Source organism: Callionymus lyra, chromosome 15, assembly GCF_982586985.1.
Source record: "Callionymus lyra chromosome 15, fCalLyr1.hap1.1, whole genome shotgun sequence".
Lineage (NCBI taxonomy): Eukaryota > Metazoa > Chordata > Actinopteri > Syngnathiformes > Callionymidae > Callionymus > Callionymus lyra.
In genome coordinates, this window is record NC_141832.1 from 1,431,764 (window position 1) to 1,453,046 (window position 21,283).

The window sequence follows — 21,283 nt, forward strand, 5'->3', positions numbered from 1 at the left end:
ACTATGGAGAGATCGCGATATTCAGGTGAGGATGATGAAGATGATGAAGATGATGAAGATGAAGGTGCTCACCTCTCCCCTCTCAGTCTCGCTACAGCCCTGAGTCCAGAAGCTTCTGAGTCCAACCACAAGCCGTTCCTCACCTTCCTAGGTGAGCTGCTGTTGTGCCTCAGGTGAGCTGTGACGTCACAACTTCTGCCTCTTCCAGCTCACGACGGTCCAGTTTACTGCCTGCTGACCACTGACTCTCAGCTGCTGAGCTCTGGGAACGGAGAGATCCGAGCCTGGACCTGGACTGAACTGATCAAGAAGGTACTACTTCTACTACTATCAAGAACCTATGGATACTTATCACGATAGATGTGTAGTATTGTGCAGTACTTGACTCTGGTGTTGTGATAGTGTAGTAACAAGTATATATGTGTAGTATTGTCCAGTACTTGACTCTGGTGTTGTGATAGTGTAGTAACAAGTATATATGTGTAGTATTGTCCAGTACTTGACTCTGGTGTTGTGATAGTGTGGTATCAAGTATATGTGTGTAGTATTGTCCAGTACTTGACTCTGGTGTTGTGATAGTGTAGTAACAAGTATATATGTGTAGTATTGTCCAGTACTTGACTCTGGTGTTGTGATAGTGTGGTATCAAGTATATGTGTGTAGTATTGTCCAGTACTTGACTCTGGTGTTGTGATAGTGTAGTAACAAGTATATATGTGTAGTATTGTCCAGTACTTGACTCTGGTGTTATGATAGTGTAGTAACAAGTATATATGTGTAGTATTGTCCAGTACTTGACTCTGGTGTTGTGATAGTGTAGTAACAAGTATATATGTGTAGTATTGTCCAGTACTTGACTCTGGTGTTGTGATAGTGTAGTAACAAGTATAAATGTGTAGTATTGTCCAGTACTTGACTCTGGTGTTGTGATAGTGTAGTAACAAGTATATATGTGTAGTATTGTCCAGTACTTGACTCTGGTGTTGTGATAGTGTAGTAACAAGTATAAATGTGTAGTATTGTCCAGTACTTGACTCTGGTGTTGTGATAGTGTAGTAACAAGTATATATGTGTAGTATTGTCCAGTACTTGACTCTGGTGTTGTGATAGTGTAGTAACAAGTATATATGTGTAGTATTGTCCAGTACTTGACTCTGGTGTTGTGATAGTGTAGTAACAAGTATAAATGTGTAGTATTGTCCAGTACTTGACTCTGGTGTTGTGATAGTGTAGTAACAAGTATATATGTGTAGTATTGTCCAGTACTTGACTCTGGTGTTGTGATAGTGTAGTAACAAGTATAAATGTGTAGTATTGTCCAGTACTTGACTCTGGTGTTGTGATAGTGTAGTAACAAGTATATATGTGTAGTATTGTGCAGTACTTGACTCTGGTGTTGTGATAGTGTAGTAACAAGTATATATGTGTAGCATTGTCCAGTACTTGACTCTGGTGTTATGATAGTGTAGTAACAAGTATATATGTGTAGTATTGTCCAGTACTTGACTCTGGTGTTGTGATAGTGTAGTAACAAGTATATATGTGTAGTATTGTCCAGTACTTGATTCTGGTGTTGTGATAGTGTAGTAACAAGTATATATGTGTAGTATTGTCCAGTACTTGACTCTGGTGTTGTGATAGTGTAGTAACAAGTATATATGTGTAGTATTGTCCAGTACTTGATTCTGGTGTCGTGATAGTGTAGTAACAAGTATATATGTGTAGTATTGTCCAGTACTTGACTCTGGTGTTGTGATAGTGTAGTAACAAGTATATACGTATGTGTAGTATTGTCCAGTACTTGACTCTGGTGTTGTGATAGTGTAGTAACAAGTATATACGTATGTGTAGTATTGTCCAGTACTTGACTCTGGTGTTGTGATAGTGTAGTAACAAGTATATATGTGTAGTATTGTCCAGTAATTGACTCTGGTGTTGTGATAGTTTAGTAACAAGTATATACGTATGTGTAGTATTGTCCAGTACTTGACTCTGGTGTTGTGATAGTGTAGTAACAAGTATATACATATTTGTAGTATTGTCCAGTACTTGACTCTGGTGTTGTGATAGTGTAGTAACAAGTATATACGTATGTGTAGTATTGTCCAGTACTTGACTTTGGTGTTGTGATAGTTTAGTAACAAGTATATATGTGTAGTATTGTCCAGTACTTGCCTCTGGTGTTGTGATAGTGTAGTAACAAGTATATATGTGTAGTATTGTCCAGTACTTGACTCTGGAGTTGTGATAGTGTAGTAACAAGTATATATGTGTAGTATTGTCCAGTACTTGACTCTGGAGTTGTGATAGTGTAGTAACAAGTATATATGTGTAGTATTGTCCAGTACTTGACTCTGGAGTTGTGATAGTGTAGTAACAAGTATATATGTGTAGTATTGTCCAGTACTTGACTCTGGTGTTGTGATAGTTTAGTAACAAGTATATATGTGTAGTATTGTCCAGTACTTGACTCTGGTGTTGTGATAGTTTAGTAACAAGTATATATGTGTAGTATTGTCCAGTACTTGCCTCTGGTGTTGTGATAGTGTAGTAACAAGTATATATGTGTAGTATTGTCCAGTACTTGCCTCTGGTGTTGTGATAGTGTAGTAACAAGTATATATGTGTAGTATTGTCCAGTACTTGACTCTGGTGTTGTGATAGTTTAGTAACAAGTATATATGTGTAGTATTGTCCAGTACTTGCCTCTGGTGTTGTGATAGTGTAGTAACAAGTATATATGTGTAGTATTGTCCAGTACTTGACTCTGGTGTTGTGATAGTTTAGTAACAAGTATATATGTGTAGTATTGTCCAGTACTTGCCTCTGGTGTTGTGATAGTGTAGTAACAAGTATATATGTGTAGTATTGTCCAGTACTTGACTCTGGTGTTGTGATAGTTTAGTAACAAGTATATATGTGTAGTATTGTCCAGTACTTGCCTCTGGTGTTGTGATAGTGTAGTAACAAGTATATATGTGTAGTATTGTCCAGTACTTGACTCTGGAGTTGTGATAGTGTAGTAACAAGTATATATGTGTAGTATTGTCCAGTACTTGACTCTGGAGTTGTGATAGTGTAGTAACAAGTATATATGTGTAGTATTGTCCAGTACTTGACTCTGGTGTTGTGATAGTGTAGTAACAAGTATATATGTGTAGTATTGTGCAGTACTTGACTCTGGTGTTGTGATAGTGTAGTAACAAGTATATATGTGTAGTATTGTCCAGTACTTGACGAAGTCGTAACTACTTTCATTTGTTTTCAAACCAAAATATGTCCAAACATCAGCTTTAAAAGCTGCTGGACTCACTGTATCCTCTCGTCCTCAGTCATCATTCTTCCTTTAGCTGCGTAGGACGTAACAACTACTGCCATCTAGAGGCCGGAAGTTAAATTGAAACACAAAAATGATGGGAATATTTTAATGTTCATTTTAAAAATCACATTTCTTCCCAGAATGATTCTCTTGTGTTTGTTGCAGAACGCTAAACCCGTTTGGAGCAACAGACCCGACTATAAGTGAGTCCCTCGCACACACACTCGTGAGTCCACTGAACATGCTCGTCCGCTCAGGTCAAGCCTGGAGATCCCAGAAATCAACGCGATGGTCATCTTCCCTCGGGTGAGACCAGGTACTTTCCCGTGCGCAGCCTGGAGTTGTAACTGATAAGAACCTGTTGCCAGGACGACACGCTGGTGGTGGGAGGAGGCGACAACAACGTCCACCTGCTGGACCTGCAGCGCGGCGCCTTCAAGGTCAGTCGGGAACTCCTCCGCTCAGTTGTGGGTCACGTCAGGCTGACCCGGGTCCACCTCCTCAGGCGGTCCTGCAGGGTCACTCCGACTACGTGCACTGCCTGAACGTGCGCGCGCAGGAGGCGCAGCTTCTGTCCGGCAGCGAGGACGGCAGCGTGAGGATGTGGGGTGAGTCTGCCGGCGCCGCCGCTCGCACTTCCTGCTTCAGTGTCATGTGATCCTCCTCAGACATGCGGACCCACCAGAGCGTCCACGTCGTGGAGGTTCACAAGTACGAGGTGAGTCCAGAAGATCTGGAAACGGTGTTTCTGTTGAGCCACGGTTTCAATCGAAGGTGGGGTAGGTCATGGTCAAAGCGTTGTTAGCGAGCGTGACCCAAAGCCATGGTCGCACGGGTTGGAAGCGATGAACGATCCTGTGCTTCCGTCCCAGGATTGTTCGCGGCCTCAGTACGGGAAGTGGATCAGCTGCCTGACGAGCGACTGTGATTGGATGGTGAGTGAAGGTGTCTTCAGTGCGAGCAGCAGTTAGTAACGCGAGGGTCCTCAGGTGTGTGGTGGGGGTCCATCCCTGTCCGCCTGGCACCTGCGCTCCATGTCCCCCACGTCTGTGTTCGACCTGCCGGGGTGTCAACGACGAGCGGCTTTTTACCAGGATATGGTGAGTGTTCCCAGAATATATGATACGATATATACTGTAGTATCACGGATATATGTGTAGTATTGTCCAGTACTTGACTCTGGTGTTGTGATAGAGTAGTAACAAGGATATATGTGTAGTATTGTCCAGTACTTGACTCTGGTGTTGTGATAGTGTAGTAACAAGTATGTATGTGTAGTATTGTCCAGTACTTGACTCTGGTGTTGTGATAGTGTAGTAACAAGTATATATGTGTAGTATTGTCCAGTACTTGACTCTGGTGTTGTGATAGTGTAGTAACAAGTATATATGTGTAGTATTGTCCAGTACTTGACTCTGGTGTTGTGATAGTGTAGTAACAAGTATGTATGTGTAGTATTGTCCAGTACTTGACTCTGGTGTTGTGATAGTGTAGTAACAAGTATATATGTGTAGTATTGTCCAGTACTTGACTCTGGTGTTGTGATAGTGTAGTAACAAGTATATATGTGTAGTATTGTCCAGTACTTGACTCTAGTGTTGTGATAGTGTAGTAACAAGTATATATGTGTAGTATTGTCCAGTACTTGACTCTGGTGTTGTGATAGTGTAGTAACAAGGATATATGTGTAGTATTGTCCAGTACTTGACTCTGGTGTTGTGATAGTGTAGTAACAAGTATATATGTGTAGTATTGTCCAGTACTTGACTCTGGTGTTGTGATAGTGTAGTAACAAGGATATATGTGTAGTATTGTCCAGTACTTGACTCTGGTGTTGTGATAGTGTAGTAACAAGTATATATGTGTAGTATTGTCCAGTACTTGACTCTGGTGTTGTGGTAGTGTAGTAACAAGTATATATGTGTAGTATTGTCCAGTACTTGACTCTGGTGTTGTGATAGTGTAGTAACAAGTATATATGTGTAGTATTGTCCAGTACTTGACTCTGGTGTTGTGATAGTGTAGTAACAAGTATACATGTGTAGTATTGTCCAGTACTTGACTCTAGTGTTGTGATAGTGTAGTAACAAGTATATGTGTAGTATTGTCCAGTACTTGACTCTGGTGTTGTGATAGTGTAGTAACAAGTATATATGTGTAGTATTGTCTAGTACTTGACTCTAGTGTTGTGATAGTGTAGTAACAAGTATATATGTGTAGTATTGTCCAGTACTTGACTCTGGTGTTGTGATAGTGTAGTAACAAGTATATGTGTGTAGTATTGTCCAGTACTTGACTGTGTTGTGATAGTGTAGTAACAAGTATACATGTGTAGTATTGTCCAGTACTTGACTGTGTTGTGATAGTGTAGTAACAAGTATATATGTGTAGTATTGTCCAGTACTTGACTGTGTTGTGATAGTGTAGTAACAAGTATATATGTGTAGTATTGTGCAGTACTTGACTCTGGTGTTGTGATAGTGTAGTAACAAGTATACATGTGTAGTATTGTCCAGTACTTGACTGTGTTGTGATAGTGTAGTAACAAGTATATATGTGTAGTATTGTCCAGTACTTGACTCTGGTGTTGTGATAGTGTAGTAACAAGTATATATGTGTAGTATTGTCCAGTACTTGACTCTGGTGTTGTGATAGTGTAGTAACAAGTATATATGTGTAGTATTGTCCAGTACTTGACTCTGGTGTTGTAGTATTTACAGACCACATGACTCTTGATGATGTCATCACTGCTTTCATTTGTTTTCAAACCAAAATATATCAGAACATCAGCTTTAAAAGCTGCTGGACTCACTGTATCCTCTCGTCCTCAGTCATTATTCTTCCTTTATCTGTGGAGGATGTAATCACTGCTGCCATCTAGAGGCCGGAGGTTTAATTGCAAAAAGATCTATTTTTCAAACCATTAACCATGGAAGGACTAGTTTGACAGAAACGGTTCATGGATCTCTTCTGACCCTTGACCCCTCAGATCCTGGCGGTGGGCGACAGCGCCTACGTGTCTCACTGCCTCCTGGGCGGCGAGGTGAAGGCTCGTATCCCGGTGACCCCGCAGAGTCTCAACACCCTGGAGCTCAACGTCCAGAGCAGCGAGCACCAGGTGCTGACCGTTGCGGGCAGCAGCAGCCACATCGACGTGTTCACCAACCCCTCGTACCGGGCCTTCTCGCTCTCCTTCTGACCTCTGACCCCTCAATAAACGTTTGTCACGCTTTTATTGTTTCTTCACTGACATGGTATCAAAGACACAGAGTGGGCGGGGCCTCAGGCGGCGGCCAGGCAGGCCTGCCTCACGCTGCGGACCCAGGTGTTCAGGACCTCGGTCAGCGAGTGTTTGTTGGGCAGCTGCAGCAGCCTGGAGGCCATGTTGTCGTGGACCGTCTGCAGGAACCCGTTGGCGCCTGAAACCAAAGGGGAAGGTCAACGAGAGGTCGCAGGGGGGGGTCATGATGTCGCTCACTGTAGTCGTCCGTCTCGTGGTTCCAGTGCGGACTCTGGTCCGGGTAGTCCGCCGGGATGCTGAGCTGCAGAGGCGGGACGCTGGGAAGGTCGCGGTCGTCTGGAACATCAGGTCAAGAGTTCATTCAGGGGGAGGCGCTTAGAAAACTGATTCAGAACCTGCTCCTGAACAATGGATTCAGAACCTGCTCCTGAACAATGGATTCAGAACCTGCTCCTGAACAATGGATTCAGAACCTGCTCCTGAACAATGGATTCAGAACCTGCTCCTGAACAATTAGATTTACAGTCGTGTCGTAACAGTTCTACTTCATGCACGCTCCACCCTCTACAGCAGGGGCGGGCAATACGCCGGTCGATCGCGTGATTTAATACAATGATATAAGAAAATAGTAAAGAGAGCTCTGATTGGCTGCTGTGCATGTCAATCAAATGGTTATTGCGCCGATTGGTTGACAATTTGATTGACATCAACGAGAGCCAATCAGAGCTCCCGCCTCTTCCAGTGAACGCAAAGTTCATATGAATCGAGACTAAAAAGAGCGAAACGTGCGACAGTCATTTCACACAGTTCAGAAAAACGATACAGAATTATAAGCTTTGTTTTTTAAAAGTAATATAATGAACAAAATAATGTTTGATCTTCAGGTTCTTCTCTAGAGTCACAAACATCACGTCCAGTGAAAGAAACAAATGCTGGTTTTCCTCTGTGATCATGTGATCAGAATCAGAATATAATAAGAATATAACAAGAATATAATAAGAATATAATCAGAATATAATCAGAATATAATGAGAATATAATCAGAATATAATAAGAATATAATCAGAATATAATCAGAATATAATGAGAATATAATCAGAATATAATGAGAATATAATCAGAATATAATCAGAATATAATGAGAATATAATCAGAATATAATAAGAATATAACAAGAATATAACAAGAATATAATCAGAATATAATCAGAATATAATGAGAATATAATCAGAATATAATAAGAATATAATCAGAATATAACAAGAATATAATCAGAATATAATCAGAATATAATGAGAATATAATCAGAATATAATAAGAATATAATCAGAATATAATCAGAATATAATCAGAATATAACAAGAATATAATCAGAATATAATCAGAATATAACAAGAATATAATCAGAATATAATCAGAATATAACAAGAATATAATCAGAATATAATCAGAATATAATAAGAATATAATGAGAATATAATCAGAATATAATAAGAATATAATCAGAATATAATCAGAATATAACAAGAATATAATCAGAATATAATCAGAATATAACAAGAATATAACAAGAATATAATCAGAATATAACAAGAATATAATCAGAATATAATGAGAATATAATCAGAATATAACAAGAATATAACAAGAATATAATCAGAATATAATCAGAATATAATCAGAATATAACAAGAATATAACAAGAATATAATCAGAATATAACAAGAATATAATCAGAATATAATCAGAATATAACAAGAATATAATCAGAATATAACAAGAATATAATGAGAATATAATCAGAATATAATAAGAATATAATCAGAATATAATCAGAATATAACAAGAATATAATCAGAATATAATCAGAATATAACAAGAATATAATCAGAATATAACAAGAATATAATCAGAATATAATCAGAATATAATCAGAATATAATCAGAATATAATCAGAATATAATCAGAATATAATCAGAATATAATGAGAATATAATCAGAATATAACAAGAATATAATCAGAATATAATAAGAATATAATAAGAATATAATGAGAATATAATCAGAATATAATCAGAATATAACAAGAATATAACAAGAATATAATCAGAATATAATCAGAATATAATCAGAATATAACAAGAATATAACAAGAATATAATCAGAATATAATCAGAATATAATCAGAATATAATCAGAATATAACAAGAATATAATCAGAATATAATCAGAATATAACAAGAATATAATCAGAATATAATCAGAATATAACAAGAATATAATAAGAATATAACAAGAATATAATAAGAATATAATAAGAATATAACAAGAATATAATAAGAATATAATCTGAATATAATAAGAATATAATAAGAATATAATGAGAATATAACAAGAATATAATCGGAATATAATCAGAATATAATAAGAATATAACAAGAATATAATCAGAATATAATCAGAATATAATAAGAATATAACAAGAATATAATCAGAATATAATCAGAATATAATCAGAATATAATCAGAATATAACAAGAATATAATCAGAATATAACAAGAATATAATCAGAATATAATCAGAATATAATCAGAATATAATCAGAATATAATAAGAATATAATCAGAATATAACAAGAATATAATCAGAATATAATCAGAATATAATCAGAATATAATCAGAATATAATCAGAATATAATAAGAATATAACAAGAATATAATCAGAATATAATCAGAATATAATCAGAATATAATAAGAATATAACAAGAATATAATAAGAATATAACAAGAATATAATAAGAATATAATCAGAATATAACAAGAATATAATCAGAATATAATCAGAATATAATCAGAATATAATCAGAATATAATAAGAATATAACAAGAATATAATCAGAATATAATCAGAATATAATCAGAATATAATAAGAATATAATAAGAATATAACAAGAATATAATAAGAATATAACAAGAATATAATAAGAATATAATAAGAATATAACAAGAATATAATCTGAATATAACAAGAATATAATAAGAATATAACAAGAATATAATCTGAATATAACAAGAATATAATCAGAATATAATCAGAATATAATCAAAATATAACAAGAATATAATCAGAATATAATCAGAATATAATCAGAATATAATCAGAATATAATCAGAATATAATCAGAATATAATAAGAATATAACAAGAATATAATCAGAATATAATCAGAATATAATAAGAATATAATAAGAATATAACAAGAATATAATAAGAATATAACAAGAATATAATAAGAATATAATAAGAATATAACAAGAATATAATCTGAATATAACAAGAATATAATAAGAATATAACAAGAATATAATCTGAATATAACAAGAATATAATAAGAATATAATCAGAATATAATCAGAATATAATCAAAATATAACAAGAATATAATCAGAATATAATCAGAATATAATCAGAATATAATGAGAATATAATGAGAATATAATCAGAATATAATCAGAATATAACAAGAATATAATCAGAATATAATCAGAATATAATAAGAATATAATCAGAATATAATCAGAATATAATAAGAATATAATCAGAATATAATAAGAATAGAATCAGAATAGAATCAGAATCGAATCAGAATCGAATCAGAATCGAATCAGAATATAATCAGAATATAACAAGAATATAACGAGAATATAACGAGAATATAACGAGAATATAACGAGAATATAATGAGAATATAATCAGAATATAATAAGAATATAACAAGAATATAACAAGAATATAAAAAGAATATAATAAGAATATAATAAGAATATAATAAGAATATAACGAGAATATAACGAGAATATAATGAGAATATAATCAGAATATAATCAGAATATAATCAGAATATAATAAGAATATAACAAGAATATAATCAGAATATAATCAGAATATAATCAGAATATAATAAGAATATAATAAGAATATAACAAGAATATAATCAGAATATAACAAGAATATAATCAGAATATAATCAGAATATAATCAGAATATAATAAGAATATAATAAGAATATAACAAGAATATAATCAGAATATAATCAGAATATAATAAGAATATAATTAGAATATAATTAGAATATAATAAGAATATAATCAGAATATAATCAGAATATAATCAGAATATAATCAGAATATAATCAGAATATAATCAGAATATAATGAGAATATAATGAGAATATAATCAGAATATAATGAGAATATAATCAGAATATAATCAGAATATAATGAGAATATAACAAGAATATAACAAGAATATAATCAGAATATAATCAGAATATAATCAGAATATAATAAGAATATAATGAGAATATAATCAGAATATAATCAGAATATAACAAGAATATAACAAGAATATAATCAGAATATAATAAGAATATAATAAGAATATAATGAGAATATAATGAGAATATAATAAGAATATAATAAGAATATAATGAGAATATAATAAGAATATAACAAGAATATAATCAGAATATAATAAGAATATAATAAGAATATAATGAGAATATAATCAGAATATAATAAGAATATAATAAGAATATAATGAGAATATAATAAGAATATAATCAGAATATAATCAGAATATAATCAGAATATAATCAGAATATAACAAGAATATAACAAGAATATAACAAGAATATAATCAGAATATAATCAGAATATAATAAGAATATAATGAGAATATAATGAGAATATAATGAGAATATAATCAGAATATAATCAGAATATAATCAGAATATAATCAGAATATAATGAGAATATAATCAGAATATAATGAGAATATAATAAGAATATAATCAGAATATAATCAGAATATAATCAGAATATAACAAGAATATAATCAGAATATAATCAGAATATAATAAGACTATAACAAGAATATAATCAGAATATAATCAGAATATAATAAGAATATAATAAGAATATAATAAGAATATAATCAGAATATAATAAGAATATAATCAGAATATAATCAGAATATAATCAGAATATAATAAGAATATAACAAGAATATAATAAGAATATAATAAGAATATAACAAGAATATAATAAGAATATAACAAGAATATAATCTGAATATAATAAGAATATAATCAGAATATAACAAGAATATAATCAGAATATAATGAGAATATAATAAGAATATAATGAGAATATAATAAGAATATAACAAGAATATAACAAGAATATAATGAGAATATAATGAGAATATAATGAGAATATAATAAGAATATAATCAGAATATAACAAGAATATAATAAGAATATAACAAGAATATAACAAGAATACAATCAGAATATAATCAGAATATAATCAGAATATAATCAGAATATAATGAGAATATAATCAGAAAATAATCAGAATATAACAAGAATATAATCAGAATATAATCAGAATATAATCAGAATATAACAAGAATATAACAAGAATATAACAAGAATATAACGAGAATATAATGAGAATATAATCAGAATATAACAAGAATATAACAAGAATATAACAAGAATATAATCAGAATATAATCAGAATATAATCAGAATATAATCAGAATATAACAAGAATATAACAAGAATATAACAAGAATATAACGAGAATATAATGAGAATATAATCAGAATATAATCAGAATATAATCAGAATATAATAAGAATATAACAAGAATATAACAAGAATATAATCAGAATATAATCAGAATATAATCAGAATATAATCAGAATATAACAAGAATATAACAAGAATATAACAAGAATATAACGAGAATATAATGAGAATATAATCAGAATATAATCAGAATATAATAAGAATATAATAAGAATATAATCAGAATATAATCAGAATATAATAAGAATATAATCAGAATATAATCAGAATATAATAAGAATATAACAAGAATATAATCAGAATATAATCAGAATATAACAAGAATATAATCAGAATATAATCAGAATATAATCAGAATATAATCAGAATATAACAAGAATATAATCAGAATATAATCAGAATATAATCAGAATATAATAAGAATATAACAAGAATATAATCAGAATATAACAAGAATATAATCAGAATATAATAAGAATATAACAAGAATATAATCAGAATATAATAAGAATATAATCAGAATATAATAAGAATATAATCAGAATATAATAAGAATATAACAAGAATATAATCAGAATATAATAAGAATATAATCAGAATATAATAAGAATATAATCAGAATATAATCAGAATATAACAAGAATATAACAAGAATATAATCAGAATATAATACGAATATAAAAAGAATATAACGAGAATATAATCAGAATATAATCAAAATATAATGAGAATATAATGAGAATATAATCAGAATATAATCAGAATATAATCAGAATATAATCAGAATATAATAAGAATATAACAAGAATATAATAAGAATATAACAAGAATATAACAAGAATACAATCAGAATATAATCAGAATATAATAAGAATATAACAAGAATATAATAAGAATATAACAAGAATATAACAAGAATATAACAAGAATATAACAAGAATATAATCAGAATATAATCAGAATATAATGAGAATATAATCAGAAAATAATCAGAATATAACAAGAATATAATCAGAATATAATCAGAATATAATCAGAATATAATCAGAATATAATCAGAATATAATAAGAATATAACAAGAATATAATCAGAATATAATCAGAATATAACAAGAATATAATCAGAATATAATCAGAATATAATCAGAATATAATCAGAATATAACAAGAATATAATCAGAATATAATCAGAATATAATCAGAATATAATAAGAATATAACAAGAATATAATCAGAATATAATAAGAATATAATCAGAATATAATCAGAATATAACAAGAATATAATCAGAATATAACAAGAATATAATCAGAATATAATAAGAATATAACAAGAATATAATCAGAATATAATAAGAATATAATCAGAATATAATAAGAATATAATAAGAATATAACAAGAATATAATCAGAATATAATAAGAATATAACAAGAATATAATCAGAATATAATAAGAATATAATCAGAATATAATAAGAATATAATGAGAATATAATAAGAATATAATCAGAATATAATCAGAATATAACAAGAATATAACAAGAATATAATCAGAATATAATACGAATATAAAAAGAATATAACGAGAATATAATCAGAATATAATCAAAATATAATGAGAATATAATGAGAATATAATCAGAATATAATCAGAATATAATCAGAATATAATCAGAATATAATAAGAATATAACAAGAATATAACAAGAATATAATCAGAATATAATAAGAATATAATAAGAATATAACAAGAATATAACAAGAATATAACAAGAATATAATAAGAATATAACAAGAATATAATAAGAATATAATCAGAATATAACAAGAATATAATCAGAATATAATAAGAATATAATAAGAATATAATAAGAATATAATAAGAATATAATCAGAATATAATCAGAATATAATCAGAATATAATCAGAATATAATCAGAATATAATAAGAATATAATAAGAATATAACAAGAATATAATAAGAATATAATCAGAATATAATAAGAATATAATAAGAATATAATCAGAATATAATCAGAATATAATCAGAATATAATCAGAATATAACAAGAATATAATCAGAATATAATCAGAATATAATCAGAATATAATAAGAATATAATAAGAATATAACAAGAATATAATCAGAATATAATCAGAATATAACAAGAATATAATCAGAATATAATCAGAATATAATAAGGATATAATCAGAATATAATCAGAATATAACAAGAATATAATAAGAATATAATAAGAATATAAGAAGAATATAATCAGAATATAATCAGAATATAACAAGAATATAACAAGAATATAACAAGAATATAATAAGAATATAATAAGAATATAATCAGAATATAATCAGAATATAATAAGAATATAATCAGAATATAATCAGAATATAATAAGAATATAACAAGAATATAATCAGAATATAATCAGAATATAACAAGAATATAATCAGAATATAATCAGAATATAACAAGAATATAACAAGAATATAATCAGAATATAATCAGAATATAATCAGAATATAATAAGAATATAACAAGAATATAACAAGAATATAATCAGAATATAATAAGAATATAATCAGAATATAATCAGAATATAACAAGAATATAATCAGAATATAACAAGAATATAATCAGAATATAATAAGAATATAACAAGAATATAATCAGAATATAATAAGAATATAATCAGAATATAATAAGAATATAATAAGAATATAACAAGAATATAATCAGAATATAATAAGAATATAACAAGAATATAATCAGAATATAATAAGAATATAATCAGAATATAATAAGAATATAATGAGAATATAATAAGAATATAATCAGAATATAATCAGAATATAACAAGAATATAACAAGAATATAATCAGAATATAATACGAATATAAAAAGAATATAACGAGAATATAATCAGAATATAATCAAAATATAATCAGAATATAATCAGAATATAATCAGAATATAATCAGAATATAATGAGAATATAATGAGAATATAATCAGAATATAATCAGAATATAATCAGAATATAATCAGAATATAATCAGAATATAATAAGAATATAATCAGAATATAATAAGAATATAATAAGAATATAATAAGAATATAACAAGAATATAACAAGAATATAACAAGAATATAACAAGAATATAATAAGAATATAACAAGAATATAATAAGAATATAATCAGAATATAACAAGAATATAATCAGAATATAATAAGAATATAATAAGAATATAATAAGAATATAATCAGAATATAATCAGAATATAATCAGAATATAATCAGAATATAATCAGAATATAATAAGAATATAATAAGAATATAACAAGAATATAACAAGAATATAATAAGAATATAATCAGAATATAATCAGAATATAATAAGAATATAATCAGAATATAATCAGAATATAATCAGAATATAATAAGAATATAATAAGAATATAATAAGAATATAATAAGAATATAATAAGAATATAATAAGAATATAACAAGAATATAATAAGAATATAATAAGAATATAATAAGAATATAATAAGAATATAACAAGAATATAATAAGAATATAATAAGAATATAATAAGAATATAATAAGAATATAATAAGAATATAATCAGAATATAATAAGAATATAACAAGAATATAACAAGAATATAACAAGAATATAACAAGAATATAATCAGAATATAATAAGAATATAATAAGAATATAATCAGAATATAATCAGAATATAACAAGAATATAACAAGAATATAACAAGAATATAACAAGAATATAATCAGAATATAACAAGAATATAATAAGAATATAATAAGAATATAATAAGAATATAATCAGAATATAATAAGAATATAACAAGAATATAACAAGAATATAACAAGAATATAACAAGAATATAATAAGAATATAACAAGAATATAACAAGAATATAATCAGAATATAATAAGAATATAATAAGAATATAACAAGAATATAATAAGAATATAACAAGAATATAATCAGAATATAATCAGAATATAATCAGAATATAATCAGAATATAATCTGAATATAATAAGAATATAACAAGAATATAATCAGAATATAATAAGAATATAATAAGAATATAATAAGAATATAACAAGAATATAATAAGAATATAACAAGAATATAATCAGAATATAATAAGAATATAATAAGAATATAATAAGAATATAATCAGAATATAACAAAAATATAATAAGAATATAATAAGAATATAATCAGAATATAATCAGAATATAATAAGAATATAATCAGAATATAATAAGAATATAATAAGAATATAATCAGAATATAACAAAAATATAATAAGAATATAATAAGAATATAATAAGAATATAATAAGAATATAATAAGAATATAATCAGAATATAACAAAAATATAATAAGAATATAATAAGAATATAATAAGAATATAACAAGAATATAATCAGAATATAATAAGAATATAATAAGAATATAATAAGAATATAACAAGAATATAATAAGAATATAACAAGAATATAATCAGAATATAATAAGAATATAATAAGAATATAATAAGAATATAATCAGAATATAACAAAAATATAATAAGAATATAATAAGAATATAATCAGAATATAATCAGAATATAATCAGAATATAACAAGAATATAATCAGAATATAATAAGAATATAACAAGAATATAACAAGAATATAATCAGAATATAATAAGAATATAATAAGAATATAACAAGAATATAATAAGAATATAACAAGAATATAATCAGAATATAATCAGAATATAATCAGAATATAACAAGAATATAATCAGAATATAATCAGAATATAATAAGAATATAATAAGAATATAACAAGAATATAACAAGAATATAATCAGAATATAATCAGAATATAATAAGAATATAATAAGAATATAATAAGAATATAATAAGAATATAATAAGAATATACTCAGAATATAACAAGAATATAATCAGAATATAATCAGAATATAATAAGAATATAATCAGAATATAATCAGAATATAATAAGAATATAATAAGAATATAATCAGAATATAATCAGAATATAATCAGAATATAATCAGAATATAACAAGAATATAATAATATAATAAGAATATAACAAGAATATAATAAGAATATAATAAGAATATAACAAGAATATAATAAGAATATAATAAGAATATAATAAGAATATAATAAGAATATAATAAGAATATAATCAGAATATAATAAGAATATAACAAGAATATAACAAGAATATAATAAGAATATAATAAGAATATAATAAGAATATAACAAGAATATAATAAGAATATAATAAGAATATAATAAGAATATAATAAGAATATAATAAGAATATAACAAGAATATAATAAGAATATAATAAGAATATAATAAGAATATAAGAATATAATAAGAATATAATAAGAATATAATCAGAATATAACAAAAATATAATAAGAATATAATCAGAATATAATCAGAATATAATAAGAATATAACAAGAATATAATCAGAATATAATAAGAATATAATAAGAATATAATCAGAATATAACAAAAATATAATAAGAATATAATAAGAATATAATAAGAATATAATAAGAATATAATCAGAATATAACAAAAATATAATAAGAATATAATAAGAATATAATCAGAATATAATCAGAATATAATAAGAATATAACAAGAATATAATCAGAATATAATAAGAATATAATAAGAATATAATAAGAATATAACAAGAATATAATAAGAATATAACAAGAATATAATCAGAATATAATAAGAATATAATAAGAATATAATAAGAATATAATCAGAATATAACAAAAATATAATAAGAATATAATAAGAATATAATCAGAATATAATCAGAATATAATCAGAATATAACAAGAATATAATCAGAATATAATAAGAATATAACAAGAATATAACAAGAATATAATCAGAATATAATAAGAATATAATAAGAATATAACAAGAATATAATAAGAATATAACAAGAATATAATCAGAATATAATCAGAATATAATCAGAATATAACAAGAATATAATCAGAATATAATCAGAATATAATAAGAATATAATAAGAATATAACAAGAATATAACAAGAATATAATCAGAATATAATAAGAATATAATAAGAATATAATAAGAATATAATAAGAATATAATCAGAATATAACAAGAATATAATAAGAATATAATCAGAATATAATCAGAATATAATAAGAATATAATCAGAATATAATCAGAATATAATCAGAATATAATCAGAATATAATCAGAATATAATAAGAATATAATCAGAATATAATCAGAATATAACAAGAATATAATAAGAATATAATAAGAATATAATAAGAATATAACAAGAATATAATAAGAATATAATAAGAATATAATAAGAATATAACAAGAATATAATAAGAATATAATAAGAATATAATAAGAATATAATAAGAATATAATAAGAATATAATCAGAATATAATAAGAATATAACAAGAATATAACAAGAATATAATAAGAATATAATAAGAATATAATAAGAATATAACAAGAATATAATAAGAATATAATAAGAATATAATAAGAATATAATAAGAATATAATAAGAATATAACAAGAATATAATAAGAATATAATAAGAATATAATAAGAATATAATAAGAATATAATAAGAATATAAGAATATAATAAGAATATAATAAGAATATAATCAGACTCAAACATGTTAACCAGGTACAGGTGAGTCACATTCTAATGACACTCAGAGACGATGATGACGTGAAGTGACTGATCAACAGTTTTATTCTCGTTAAACTTCATCTAAAGATGTTTTAAAATGTAAATAAACCACTGGTCGCTTCTGTTAATGCAGTTTTCTTGTTAATAACCGTGTTTGTAAAATATAAACATTTATACCAACATATGAACTCATTTACAAAAGTGTGATTCATGTCATGTTTAAAATTAATAAACATAAAGTGTTAGTTTGAATTCATGTTTTCATTTGTTTTTTCATGATCACAGAAACAGGAATTTAAGTCTTGCTTCATTCAAACATGATGACATCTTGAAACATGGAAAGGGATGAACCCGCCTGAAGTCTTTGTTGATTTTGATGGACATGAAAAAAGGCTTGAATTCGTGTCAAGAACAGATTCTTACGCTTGAATATTTTTGTGCATCATTTGGCTTCAAATGAAAGGAAATCAATTCTTAGAACATATGAGTCTGAACTTGTCTGCAGTGGAGGATGAGAGTCAACACTGAAGGTCTCGTGGATCTCATGGATCTCATGGATCTCGTGGATCTCGTGGGTCTAGTGGGTCTCATGGGTCTCATGGATCTCATGGATCTCATGGATCTCATGGGTCTCATGGATCTCATGGGTCTCATGGGTCTCATGGACCTCATGGGTCTCATGGGTCTCATGGGTCTCATGGGTCTCATGGGTCTCATGGGTCTCATGGGTCTCATGGATCTCATGGGTCTCATGGATCTCATGGATCTCATGGGTCTCATGGGTCTCATGGGTCTCATGGATCTCATGGATCTCATGGGTCTCATGGGTCTCATGGGTCTCATGGGTCTCATGGGTCTCATGGGTCTCATGGAGCTCATGGAGCTCATGGATCTCATGGATCTCATGGATCTCATGGGTCTCATGGGTCTCATGGGTCTCATGGGTCTCATGGGTCTCATGGACATCTTTGGAAGTTACTCTCAGAGGAAAAGTATCTTATGAGTAAATATGCTCACAGACTGCACTATTTGAATCTAGTTATTTATGTCAGTCAGTATTTCCATGAAGATGATTAATCCACACATCCTTCCATCATGACTGATCATCATTCAATCATCTGAGTGAAGCATGTTCTTACTTATGTTGAGCACATTTGATGAAGGAAGATCTTGTGAACTTGATCATTATAAAAGTAGCTTTAGTGTGAGCACCTGGTCTACAGACTGTCACTCAGGTTTACTTCTCAAAGACAACCTTTTGCTACGGCCTGAAGAGGGCTCAGCACAGTCTTAGAACCAAGGTTACGACTTTAAATGGGGTGTTTGCGCAATAAAACAACTTTTTAAAGCTGTCGAAGTGATAATGTAATGTATATGTTTTAATGTATATGTTTTAATGTACATGTTTTAATGTATATGTTTTAATGTATATGTTTTAATGTACATGTAATAATGATGATGACATGCAACTTTAGTCAAGTGTGATTCTCACATGTGATTATTGTATCATCAGTGTGTGTGTTGTTGTGATGTGTGACTCTATTGTATCATCAGTGTGTGTGTTGTTGTGATGTGTGACTCTATTGTATCATCAGTGTGTGTGTGTTGTTGTGATGTGTGACTCTATTGTATCATCAGTGTGTGTGTTGTTGTGATGTGTGACTCTATTGTATCATCAGTGTGTGTGTGTTGTTGTGATGTGTGACTCTATTGTATCATCAGTGTGTGTGTTGTTGTGATGTGTGACTCTATTGTATCATCAGTGTGTGTGTGTTGTTGTGATGTGTGACTCTATTGTATCATCAGTGTGTGTGTGTTGTTGTGATGTGTGACTCTATTGTATCATCAGTGTGTGTGTTGTTGTGATGTGTGACTATTGTATCATCAGTGTGTGTGTGTTGTTGTGATGTGTGACTCTATTGTATCATCAGTGTGTGTGTGTTGTTGTGATGTGTGACTCTATTATATCATCAGTGTGTGTGTTGTTGTGATGTGTGACTCTATTGTATCATCAGTGTGTGTGTTGTTGTGATGTGTGACTCTATTATATCATCAGTGTGTGTGTTGTTGTGATGTGTGACTCTATTGTATCATCAGTGTGTGTGTGTTGTTGTGATGTGTGACTCTATTGTATCATCAGTGTGTGTGTTGTTGTGATGTGTGACTCTATTATATCATCAGTGTGTGTGTTGTTGTGATGTGTGACTCTATTGTATCATCAGTGTGTGTGTTGTTGTGATGTGTGACTCTATTATATCATCAGTGTG

At 27.5% G+C, this 21,283-nt stretch overlaps 2 protein-coding genes across 3 annotated transcripts in view; one reads left to right on the forward strand and one right to left on the reverse strand.

Annotated features, from left to right (window-relative positions):
* The window catches only part of thoc6 (THO complex 6), a 6,795-nt gene extending 243 nt beyond the window's left edge, over window positions 1–6,552 (forward strand). Inside the window, exons 2-12 of the mRNA XM_087808870.1 lie at window positions 1–25; window positions 87–151; window positions 209–312; window positions 3,485–3,522; window positions 3,577–3,625; window positions 3,688–3,759; window positions 3,825–3,927; window positions 3,988–4,037; window positions 4,192–4,254; window positions 4,309–4,419; window positions 6,309–6,552. The exon at window positions 1–25 is cut by the window's left edge and continues 67 nt beyond it. Coding sequence (XP_087664996.1) covers window positions 1–25; window positions 87–151; window positions 209–312; window positions 3,485–3,522; window positions 3,577–3,625; window positions 3,688–3,759; window positions 3,825–3,927; window positions 3,988–4,037; window positions 4,192–4,254; window positions 4,309–4,419; window positions 6,309–6,518 — 890 coding nt within the window. The 3' untranslated portion in view covers window positions 6,519–6,552. The remainder of the gene's footprint in view (window positions 26–86; window positions 152–208; window positions 313–3,484; window positions 3,523–3,576; window positions 3,626–3,687; window positions 3,760–3,824; window positions 3,928–3,987; window positions 4,038–4,191; window positions 4,255–4,308; window positions 4,420–6,308) is intronic.
* The window catches only part of med15 (mediator complex subunit 15), a 22,380-nt gene continuing 7,584 nt past the window's right edge, over window positions 6,488–21,283 (reverse strand). For both annotated transcript variants that reach the window (XM_087808849.1, XM_087808848.1), the window contains exons 17-18: window positions 6,798–6,896; window positions 6,488–6,738 (exon numbers count right to left, since the gene is read on the reverse strand). In XM_087808849.1, coding sequence (XP_087664975.1) covers window positions 6,602–6,738; window positions 6,798–6,896 — 236 coding nt within the window. In that variant the 3' untranslated portion in view covers window positions 6,488–6,601. The remainder of the gene's footprint in view (window positions 6,739–6,797; window positions 6,897–21,283) is intronic.